At 34.7% G+C, this 12,833-nt stretch overlaps 1 protein-coding gene across 3 annotated transcripts in view; it reads left to right on the forward strand.

The window, feature by feature from the left end:
* Positions 1-12,833, forward strand: part of LOC118203725 (FAD-dependent oxidoreductase domain-containing protein 1-like) — a 97,173-nt gene that overhangs the window by 15,778 nt on the left and 68,562 nt on the right. For all 3 annotated transcript variants that reach the window (XM_085820347.1, XM_085820348.1, XM_085820346.1), the window contains exon 4: positions 1,517-1,611. In XM_085820347.1, coding sequence (XP_085676473.1) covers positions 1,517-1,611 — 95 coding nt within the window. The remainder of the gene's footprint in view (positions 1-1,516; positions 1,612-12,833) is intronic.

Raw genomic sequence — 12,833 nt, forward strand, 5'->3', positions numbered from 1 at the left:
CACCACACCATGAAGGCATGCTAAGAAGGCGGGAGAAATACCTTATAATATAATTAATGAGTAATTTTGGTTGAATACTTTTAAGTTTGTAACAGGTGCATACTTTTTAATTTTTAAAAGTGTAAATTGATTGGAAGGAGCTCTAAAGTCTTTTACCCAAAATACACTGCTGGCTATGTATATTCTGTATGCATTTTATTTAAATTTATAGAATATACTTAATATATTTTTCTGGGGAATACAGTAGGTATCTTTTCAGAACTGTCAATGAACTTACTAATAAATTGCTTGAGTTTCTTTTATCTTAGTAGAAATTTCATAGCAGTCACTTTAAGAATAGAAACAAAGTAATTGTTCCCATTAGCAATTTTGTGGCAAAATACCGTAGAAATCTTACCATAATTTCTTCTCTTGCAGGCACATTGCATGAATGAATTTCGTAAAATTGAGTTTAAGACAAAAATTACTATGGTTTTTCTATAAAAACAGTCAGAACTTGGAATAAAATAAAAAGAATACATATGAAAATGATGACATTACTTGTTAAAATTTAGAATTGTTACATGCATCGTTGATAGAGATTGGTGCCTAATAAAGAACTGGCAGTTTGTACCATAATGGTTGCATTAATACACAAATACCAAAATTACTCATGTAGTATATTGTAGAGTCATTAGGTATTTTGGAATCAGGAAAGATGAAAAATATGCAACGCCTTTACCGGGAATCGAACCACAGACCTCTGGAATACATGCCCAGCGTGCAGACCACCACACCACGAAGGCATGCTAAGAAGGTGGGAGAAATACCTTATATACTCCCCCTGTTAAAGGACAACGGAGGTTTTTAGGGGACCCAATCGCCAAATCCTGCGTGTGGAGAATCATCATCCAACACCCTTTTAGTTCGGGCGCCACTGTAGAGTCATTAGATATTTTGGAAGCAGGAAAGATGAAAAATCTGCAATGCCTTTGCCGGGAATCGAACCACGGACCTCTGGAATACACGGCCAGCATGCAGACCACCACACAATGAAGGCATGCTAAGAAGGCGGGAGAAATACCGTATAATATAATTAAGGAGTAATTTTGGAAGAATATTTTTAAGTTTGTAACAGTTGCATACTTTTTAATTTTTAAAAGTATAAATTGATTGGAAAGAGCTCTAAAGTCTTTTACCCAAGATACACTGCTGGCTATGTATATTCTGTATGCATTTTATTTAAATTTATAGAATATATTTAATATGTTTTTCTGTATTTTAATATTTATTACTTATTTTATTAATCTGTACAAATGAATTTTAACACTTCAGTTAAATGTTAAAATTGTGCTCACTAAATATTTATATAGCACTTCAGCGTAATACTGAATTTATCACATTTTTTTTTTATATCTCTTCTAATTTTTTTACTTTGTGAAAGTGCCTTTTTCACTTTACTCTCAGCATGTCTCTGAATTGATGTGCTATTTATTATAAATCCTTATATTACTAACTAGGGATTTTTTGGTTATAGAGAACTGGGAGCCAAAGTAGAACTTCTACGTCCAAAACAATTAAAATCAAAATTCCCATGGTTAAATCTGGATGGAATAGAAATGGGATCATATGGTAATAATATAAATTATATCTATTTATTTTCATGTAGTGATAAATTGTAGCATTGATATTTTTAAATTTTAGGTAATATTTATTTATATATTGATATTAATATTTTTTTATAAAAATGTGCACTGTGGCCAGTAAGTTCAGCTATTGTAAGCACTTAATAAGAAGCTAAATTCAGCATTAACAAAATTATTTTGATAAAATATTATATTTTAGTATATAAGCCACTTCATTATTTTCAATTTTTCTATTTCTCACATGAAGCACAGTAAATGAATTTTTGAATTTTTTGGTGCTGTATGCTAATGGATGCGTCTGTTCCTGCCCATTGCTACATTCTTAAATATATATATATACATATACAGTCAAAAGTCATTAATTCGGACACCCATAATCCGGATCTCAAAGCTACAAACTTTCTGCGCGTTGACGCATGCGCATAAGACCTTTACAGCTGCGAATATGCGTGTGCGCATGCCCAAAATACGTTTACGCATGCGTGTTTAATGTATACCGGACGGTATAAGCTAAACTAAAATTATCTAATTCAGTTAATGTTGCAGATCGCGTTGTTCGTTAATCTTCGAATTGGATCCGGCTTATTATTTTTTTGCAGACTGTTAGAGCAATTTTATAAAAGTAAGCTTGAACTTTCAATTATGTCAAATAGAATTTCTGATATATATTTACTAATATGTAAAGGATCTACAAAGCGAAAGTATGTTTCGAAGTCCATTAAACAAAAAGTGGAATTGCTGCAAAAAAATGGATAAAGGCATATCCATTGTTTATCTAACCATACTGAAATCTGTTTATCAATTTCACACTGCTCTGCGGCGGGAGTGGACGGTGCGGCGCGCAATGAATTGGAAGTTGATCTGTCAGCACTATCCTTATCTTCAGGACAGATGTTTTTATTTTATTTGGCTTATAATTCCTTACTAAATGTAGTATTTCATCTTGATGTACTCCGTCTTTGGTATGATTTAAATCAAATTCATTATAATTCGCTCCGATAGCGAAGAAAGTAAAGTAAACAAATAAATATTAAGTTTAAGTTTTTTTTTTTTTTTTTTTTGAAATTTTGATACCCTTTAGATCATAATTGTTCTTTATTTCATAAATTACAGTTTCATATTTTTAATTTTATAATTTCTGCATGCCATCTTACCAGATTTAAACTGTTGATCTATAACCCGGAATCGCCGAAGTCTCGACGAGTCCGGATTAATGACTTTTGACTGTATATTTTAATCTGAAGTTTTGTTTTCCCATGCATAGAATAAGTGTGAATGTCTAAACTGTGAATTTAAAGGAATTATGTATGAGCTGTTAAGAAATACTTCATGAACTAATGTGGTATCAGGGGCTTAAATTAATATCAAATGCCCATGCACAGTATATGAAATAATTTTGTACAATGAGGGGAGGATGAGGCTACCTTCGCATAGAATTTTGATCATTTTGATTTTAGTACTTTCTTCAAAAGAATTAAATTAATTTTTTCTCAGGAAATGTCAGTTCCTGCATTATGGTATATGAACTAGTTTATTTGAATAACACATACAACAAGGGGGAGTGGAACTTGCTATCTGATTTTTCAGGTAGCTGAAATGTATCCCAAACTAGCGTTCTTGCAACATGAAATTTGCAGAATTTTTTTTTTTTTTTTTTAAGTGTGGAAGGAGACATTATGAACATTTATTCTTGGTCTTTCTAATTTTTTTAGATGCTTCATTTTGTTACATCATGCTATCACAATCCTGTAAATGTTGCAAACCATAAGATCTTTAATCTATCTGATATAATATAGTAAATAGCCGAGAAGACTCTGAATGTTATAACTCAATATGGCATTTTATACTGTAACTGTAGTTAATGAAATAAGGTATAAATGTACTTGATGCTAAAGCAAAGTTTAAAGTTTAAAGAAATTAAACATTTAGCAGTGGTAGCAATGAAAGCTCCCTGAGTTATGTTGTGCAGACATTGAAGACAATAAAAGATTTTTGAACTTAACCAAATTTATTAACAATATAATAAAAAATAAAATACATAAAATAAATGCCAACAATTTAGAGTATTAGGAAAAACACAACATAATCATCATTCATCAAATATTTTTACCTGTACTCCAAAACACTGGCATTCTATACAAACAAAAACAAAAAAATGAAAATGTCCTAAATAGTGACTATGCAGCCTAAAAATAAAACTGGCTACCCATTCAATAAGTCCATAATCAATGGTCAAGAAAACACCTGAAAAATTTAAATGTGAAAACACTTAAAACCGGCCTAACACCGTTTGCACAAGGAATCGTCGCCGCTCACGTATTTTTAATTCCGCCCTCCTTGAAGAAACATGGACGCCGCCCACGGCAGTCACTCACAGGATAGCCCCTGGAACTGAAGAACTTCAATCTGGAACCATCATCTCGCAAACTGGAATCAAGGCATCCTTTCACCGGACTGCATGCATCCCTTGAAGGGGCTGGAAACCGCTCACACACCAGCCGGGAAACCAGGAACTAGAAGAGCTGGGCCAGAGCGACGCGAGATACTTATAGCAGAAGTAGGAATGACGTCATCTCACGGCAACCAATCAGCTATCGGCACGAATCGGCTTTTCAGATGACGTAGCATCATGTTTGTTTTTGCATCTCAATTAGGTTGAAACAGTCCGTTTTCAATGCAAACAGTGGCAGCAAGAAAAGAAGTAGAAGTAACTACTATATTACATTAAAAATAAGGACTAAACTAAATAAACATTTCAAGGAGGAGAGATGATGCAGTAAAAGGTTTAAAAATAAGCTATATTTTCCAACAAATGCCCCCCACATCATCGTCTCCGACCTGAAATAAAAACCGAATGCCAGTATCTTTACAAAATTCAAAACAAGAATAAATGAATATCACAATTTCATTCAGAAATTTTTAAGAAAATTTTTCTTTGGGAAAATCTTATCCCATTATTCAAAAAATTTTTACCGTAGCAAGAAAGTCCAACATGTTACAAAACAATAGAAAGTTATATATATGATCATATGCTCAATACATTTACCCAGGGCCCTGGTCACTCATACAACATTCTACACTATACAATTTTACATTTACCTAATATCCATCATATATGACTTATAGCATATTTTCAAATTAACAAAACTCTTAATTTAAATACACACAAAAACAAATTTCATAGGAAAATTGTTCCACAAAATTTTACCAGGTTATGCTTAGTCAGCGGTTTTGTCATGGGATCAGCCAGATTATCTTTACTTGGGACATATTTTAAATCAAAAATTTCCCTGTTCAATAGATCACGAATGAAAAATAGTTTCACATCTATATGTTTTGTCCTTGAGTTTTCAATGGGTGATTTTGTAAAACATATAGCAGCCATGTTATCAGCAAACAATATTGGCCTCGAAACATAGTTACTTGCAATTTTAAACTGAATGCATTCATCCAAAATGTTTTTAAACCAAACTAATTCTTTTGCTGATTCAGTCATGGAGATAAATTCAGCCTCCATAGTAGATAAACTCACTCCCCTTTCTTTAAATGTACGCCAAGATACAGGTGATTCTCCCAACAAAGCTATTTGTCCACCAATAGACACCATATCATCCCTGCTTGAAGCAAAATCCGAATCTGAATATATATTGAGCTTCAGTTCCTTGCATACCAGCTTGAGTTTGTGCTGTCTGGTATTGGAAACGTACCCTAAAAGTTTAAGTAATCCTTCCCAGTGAAACTTACCAGGATTGCTTTGGAACTGAGAAAATATATTAACAGCATAAGCTATATCCGGACGAGTACGATTGCAAAGAAACGATAGACATCCCAAAACATTTCTATAAGGATAATTCATCATTTCAGTCGTTTCTTCTTGTGTACTGGGACTTTGAGTATTTCACACCTTTAACTATTGGAAGGGAAGTAATTTGTATTTTAAAAGACTTAAATCCATTAACTATGTCTTCTATATATAATTGCTGATGAATTAAAACACTATTTTTCTCATATTCAAATTCCACACCCAGAAGCTTTCTTGTTTTACCTAAAATTTTCAAATCAAAATGTGAACTCAGGACTTTTAATATCCTTTTGGCCTGAACTTCACTTTTCCCAAACACAACTATATCATCAACATAAACCAACAGAATGACAAAATCTTTAAAACGATAGACACAATTACACCACTCAAACTTGATAAACCCTAGGTTACATAGTGTTCTATCCAACTCGTAGTACCATAATCGGCCACTCTGATGCAAACCATACAAGGCTTTATCTAAGCGACACACAAAAGTTTCTTTATCTCGTTCTACAAAACCCTGAGGTTGGGACATGTAAATTTCCTCTGATAAAGGAGCGTAGAGATAGGCACTTTTCACGTCACATTGTATATTTGCCCATCCAAGGTGTGCAACTAAAAGGGAGAAAAAGAGCCTTATTACTGAAAAGTTGACTACAGGAGAGTAGGTTTCATCATAGGTATCGTATTTAATTTGCCGATAACCCTGAGCCACTAAACGAGCTTTAAAACGAACAATGTTTCCAAATTCGTCACGTTTAATGTTGAAAATCCACCTGCAACCTAGTGGAGTCTTGTCTTTAGGAAGTGGAACAAGATGCCATACCTTATGCTTTCGCATGTTGGCCATTCCCTCTTCCATTGCCTCTATCCATTTAAGCTTTTCTGTGGATTTCATTGCCTGGTTATAAGTGTTTGGAATTGAAACATCTAGTCAGCTATCTCGGGTATACGACGTTGAAGGAGTACCAGTTGGGTCGATTTCACCACTATAAGTATTGCTTCCCTTGAAATCAAACAAGGTAGGATCATACTGAATATTATGTTCAGTACAATACCTTTCTACATCATTTGGTGATCGTAGTCTTTGATTAGACCCCCTCTCAAAATAATACACATCCGTACGAGTGCCGTCTGGCCTTGGAACAGGTTTACGAAGCCAAGTTACCTGTCTCAATGTAGATTGAGTATCAGTGCCAATTGTAGAAGAAGGTACATTGGTATCGGTTCTTTCCTCTATTTCAGGAAAATAGCCAACTGGAGTGTCAGTAGATTGGAACTCTACCCTTTCTTCAGATTCCAAGTCAGGAAGGGTGCCCAGTGCAGCTCCACTGCCACTTTTCTGCTTTCCAATCGACTCTTTAAAAGTAGCATTTAGGGTTTCTACTACCTTTTGCTCATTTTCCAACCAAATCTTCTACCCTTTTGTTCGTACGCTGTACCCAATCAATCGGCCCTTTGTTGCCTTTGGATCAAGTTTAGAATTTCTTTTAGCCTTTGGAATTCCTACATAGGCAATTGTTCCAAATGCCTTAAGATGACGTACTGATGGTTTCCGCTTAGTGTACAATTCGAATGGGGTTCTATCTTGGCCCTTATGACAGATTCTATTAAATGAATATGCAAAATACATTACTGCATCTGACCAAAATTCGGAACTCATTCCACTATCATGTAAGATTGCACGCACATTATTGAGAGCTGTTTGATTAAATCTCTCACAAACTCCATTCTGTTCTGGAGTATATACATCTGTAAATTCGTGCTTTACACCATTTTTATTACAATATGACCTGAATTGATCATTATCATATTCTCGCCCATTGTCAGTCCTAAAGTATTTCAACTTAAGGTTCAAAGATCTTTCCGCACGTGCTATATGCCTTTCAAATACTTCAAACACCTGACTTTTCTCCACAATGGGTACACTACCACGTAATGAGAATATTCGTCAACAAAGGAAACAAAATAACGTTCACCATTCCTACCTGGAATGTTAATAGGTCCCCATACATCAGAGAAAACCCTTTCAAGCGGTCTCTTTACTTGAATACCTTCTAAAGGTCTATAAGAGATTCGTCTTTGCTTATTGATTTGACAATGTTCACAAAACAAATTAGGTGAGTGCTTTAACACAGGAAGACCTCGAACTGAATGTCTCTTACTAGTCCTGACAATAGTATCATAATTTATATGACCAAACCGACCATGCCATAATTCACTATTATTATGCTGAACTGTGGATGCCTCAAATTTTACAGATTTGCCCCCCTTTTTGATTATTTTCGGGAACACATGATAGTTACTTCCTATCAACTTAGCCTTGTACAAAGTTGAATTCTCATCATCAGTAACTTTAATTTGCCCATTTTTACCATAAAATCTCGCTCCAATGATATCCACCCTAGGTCCAGATATTAAATTTCGTCTCAGTTCAGGTGAATATAACACATCTTTAAGCAAAATAACCGTATCCCCAAATTTCATTTTAACAGTACCCTTCCCATGAATTGGAAAAGTTACCCCATCAATAGCTACTAGCATATTCTCATTTTTCACAGGAGAAAAAATATCAAACAATTCACGATTTTTACAAAAATGATGAGATGCAGCCGTATTAAAGATCCAACTATCATCAGTTTCTTCCAAATTGTTAACATTGGCTTGAGCTATAAAATGGGACTGTGCATGGGAATTATTACTTTTACTCAACTTGGGTTTATTTTTACACTTAGAAGATGTTTTATTACTACTAGATACAGCTGAGGAAACAGAAGAAGCAGGTGAGGGTGATCTGGAAAAATTACCTCTCATTCTACAGTATTTTTGAATATGACCTGGACGGCCACATTTATAACACTTGAGCCCTTTAATCTGCTTAAGTTTGGGTTCACAGTGAGTACTTTGTACTTCTATAATCTTATTGGAGTTTTTCCTATCTATCACTCTTAAATTAAGACGTGTTTCCTCTGCTAGAATTTCAAGTTCAACATTTTTAAAAATGAACTTTTCATCTGGCCACCTCAAAATATTCTGAACTACTTGATCAAATTTATCTGGAAGAAACCTAAGAAACTGGAAACATATATATAAGTCTCTTACAGCCTGATTAATATCAGCTAACTGTTCAGTTACGCGTTTTAATCTAGAAGAAAAAAACTAATACTTTCATTTGGCTTGATTTTGCAATTTAAGAACTCTGAAAACAGGGACATATGTCTTGACCTATAATCTGGCTGGAAATATTTGGCAAGCGGGGTTTTCATCCGCAGAGAACCCGTTGGCGCTTCGGGAGCGAACCCGTTGGCGCCGTTCCATTTTTATTCGCCAAGCTCGCATTTCATCGACGCTGAGGCGAGCCATAAACGTGATACTTTGTAAACGTGGTTTTTAGTGCATGTAAATTCTGGTTAGCAGACTAAACAATATATTAAGCATATGGTAGTAAAAATTCATAGATAATAAGCATGTAGATATAAAACTAACAGGTTAAACGTGATATACGGAAATAAATTGGTATTAAATTTAAACAGAAATTAATTATTAAATTATTAACTTTTGTTATGAATTATGCTGATTATGATTCTTCTCATTTTAACCTATGCCATTTGACATAAAATCAACCTGCTACTTACTAAACCGCTAGCCTGACCAAGTATGTGACATTATGAGACATAAAAAAAAGTTACATAAAGTTAGTAAAATGTAAATGTCAGTTCTTTCAAATATGCCCAACTATTATAAGTGTAAAATATTTAATGCTACTTGATCAATTACTTAAAGTTTATTTCATTTTCAAACTTATTAATAATTATGTTAATTCATGTTTAGTAATAATACATACTACTTATGGATCTATTTTATTTTTAGGATGGTATTACAAATGTGAAATGCAGGCATCGCTAATATTTTTAATTGAATTTATTCAGTTCGCGTTTACTCATAGGTCTTGAATTTTTTTTCATTAATGGTCCTTAATTTCTGTGTGCAGAAATGTGTATGAACTCTGATTAACAGTTTTCAGTAATTTAAAAAAAAATTTTTTTTTTAAGTTACTTGCATGCAGGTTAAAGCAATTTACATTGAATCAAATACCCATCCTTTTCATAATTTATTTCACAACACTAATAACCTTCAACAGTAATCAAATTTTCTTCAGTAGCATTGTTAATAAAACTTGAACATTACACATTTCATTACTTTTCAAGAGTCATTTGAACTATATTCCTTACACCAGCAGTGGTTTGCTAATTTGGATGACCATGGGAATACATCAAACTATTCTGTCACAGATAATCAGTAATAAATAGTATTTATTATTAAAATTTAATAATCTATTTATGTCACACCTGCCATCCTCTGAAAGGTTATTGTAAGAAAAGCATTAACAATATATTGTTACAATTTTACGCCATAAAAATTGATTTATTATTATAATTTTAGTTGACAATAAACAATAATAATAAAAATAAAAGCATTACTTAATTATTTAAAATGCACATTTTTGCGGAGTACGAAAACGAATTATTTGAGCGTTTCGAAACCTCATGGTTCTGCGTGCGTACAGCTGTTAATAATTAAGAATACAACGTGAACAGCCGTGTTACAAATTAGCATTCACCCCTCCCCCTTTATTTTCTTTCATCCAGAACCGAGAACCGGGATCTACGAAAATATTTCTATCTATTCGTTGTTAAAAAATTAAGAAAAAAAGTAATAAATAAAACAAGAATAATAGAAATCTGCAAATGCGAAGAACCACAGTGATAACGAAACAAAATGGACGCAAGATGAATGGTTGCAACAAGCGAATAGGTTGAATCCGCTGGGTTACCAGATTTTAACTACGAGGGCTATCCAGAAAGTAGATTACGTTTTGGAATAAAAAAATAAACAAAGTATAGGAAACAAATTTTATTATATACAGATGAAAGCCACACTCAAATACTACTTTTCTACATAGTCACCATACAAATTAAGGCATTTATCGTAGCGATGTACGAGCTTGGAAATTCCTTCGTCGAAAAATTCGGCCGCCTGCGCCTTCAACCACTTCGTTACCTCTTCTTGCCTTCCATCTTGCACAAAACTTGTGGTAACCAAGCTTTTCGCTGATGATTTCGTGCAACAAACTTCGCGAAATTTGTGGAAAACTCAAAGAAAGTTCCGTTATTGTGAAATTTCGATTTTCACGGACTTTAGCATCGACTTTTTCGAGAAGTTCGGCGGTCACTATGCTGGGTCTCCCACTTCGATCTTCGTCGTGAACATTGGTTCGGCCATTTTGAAATCTTATGACCCACTGACGCACTCCACCTTCAGTGATAATGTTGTCCCCATACACTTCACGAAGCTGCCGATAGATTTCTATCGGTTTACAGTTTTTTGCAGTCAGAAACCTTATTACTGAGCGCACCTCGCGGGATTTTCAATTAACGCAGACATTTCAAACCGTCACAGTATCTGAACGGAGCACAGCACGAAACTCTCACTAGCACGGCTAGATGCAGACTGAGCTGCGCAACGCTCTGACCCCAAGATGGCCGCGCTAGCCCCGCCCCTAGCGGACACAGACGGAAACGTAATCTACTTCCTGGATGGCCGGGTTCACCGGGTTCTCTCCGGAAGTGCTTCCGGCAAGCGTGTTCCATGCCACTACCGGGTCATCAATTTCACATATCAAATTTCTATATTCAGGGCTTACATTCATATAAATTAACGATAATGCCAATCGACTTCTATTTTGATAGTCGGCAATAATTTCTTTTGCAATACCCTTAACATCGTCTAAATCAGGACATTTCTCAATACCTTTGACGAAAAGCCATGCATTTTTTTCATTCAAGACAAACTTCATATCTTTGAACCATGTAAAATAATTACATGCATTAAGTTTAGCAATATTATGCATGACACTAACAGTAGCCATATTTGAATTTTAACAAAAATCGCCCCCCAATCTCTTAAGTCCTAAATTAACTTTAAACTTCAAAAGTCTGCACTAAAATAACTCAGGAGCTGCTGGGCCCATAACCAAAATGATGCTAAAGCAAAGTTTAAAGTTTAAAGAAATTAAACATTTAGCAGTGGTAGCAATGAAAGCTCCCTGAGTTATGTTGTGCAGACACTGAAGACAATAAAAGATTTTTGAACTTAACCAAATTTATTAACAATATAATAAAAAATAAAACACATAAAATAAATGTCAACAATATTAGAGTATTAGGAAAAACACAACATAATCATCATTCATCAAATATTTTTACCTGTACTCCAAAACACTGGCATTCTATACAAACAAAAACAAAAAATGAAAATGTCCTAAATAGTGACTATGCAGCCTAAAAATAAAACTGGCTACCCATTCAATAAGTCCATAATCAGTGGTCAAGAAAACACTTGAAAAATTTAAATGTGAAAACACTTAAAACCGGCCTAACGCCGTTTGCACAAGGAATCGTCGCCGCTCACGTATTTTTAATTCCGCCCTCCTTGAAGAAACATGGACGCCGCCCACGGCAGTCACTCACAGGATAGCCCCTGGAACTGAAGAACTTCAATCTGGAACCATCATCTCGCAAACTGGAATCAAGGCATCCTTTCACCGGACTGCATGCATCCCTTGAAGGGGCTGGAAACCGCTCACACACCAGCCGGGAAACCAGGAACTAGAAGAGCTGAGCCAATGCCAATGATTTGAAAATTTCGGAGTGCCATTGGTTCAAAACCATTTACCTCCACATCAGAATTACTAAAAGTGAGCAGAAATAGGAAAAATTTGGCATAAGTGATTTACTTGATGCTCAATAGAGGGAGCCACAGGCTCGAGAAAGCTTAGGGATAGAGATAAGATAGTAAAAACTTAAGTATCATAATCTTTTTATAAGTTTTTAGGTTTTTATAATTTTTTTGTATTTTATATTTTAAAATTTTTTTGGTTTTTATAATTTTTTTATACACAATACAAACACTAAAGCAAAAAGCGGATAGGAAAGAGTTTACGATTAATAGGCTCATTGGCATGTGGCTTGTGTAGGATAGTGCAAATAATAAAAAGGGGACGCGATGAAAATATTCATAGGCAGATTTTAAAATCTGCGGGAGATGTGATTCTATTTGAACAGATTGATAACTTTGCTAGAAGATCTATAAAGCAATTATATGGCAGCTCGCTGAAGAGACGTCCTTCCTTCGTGGCGCGGGGGCTGGAACTGATGTTGAGAGGGCGTGTCTAGCCCTTTTGGATGGTGGGTAGATGTCGCCATTCCATTCCATTTTCCGCTGTTATACTGGACTTAGCCTGCGTGGATTGCAGGCTTTTTGCCAGTTGTCGTTTAATAAGGGTTCCTGGAAGTACTAAAAACAGAACAAAGGTGTCGCAGAGACAAGATGTGAAAATAAGGGAA

Source organism: Stegodyphus dumicola, chromosome 7 (assembly GCF_044657685.1).
Source record: "Stegodyphus dumicola isolate Sdum_Otavi_A_Nest chromosome 7, ASM4465768v1".
Classification (NCBI taxonomy): Eukaryota; Metazoa; Arthropoda; class Arachnida; order Araneae; family Eresidae; genus Stegodyphus; species Stegodyphus dumicola.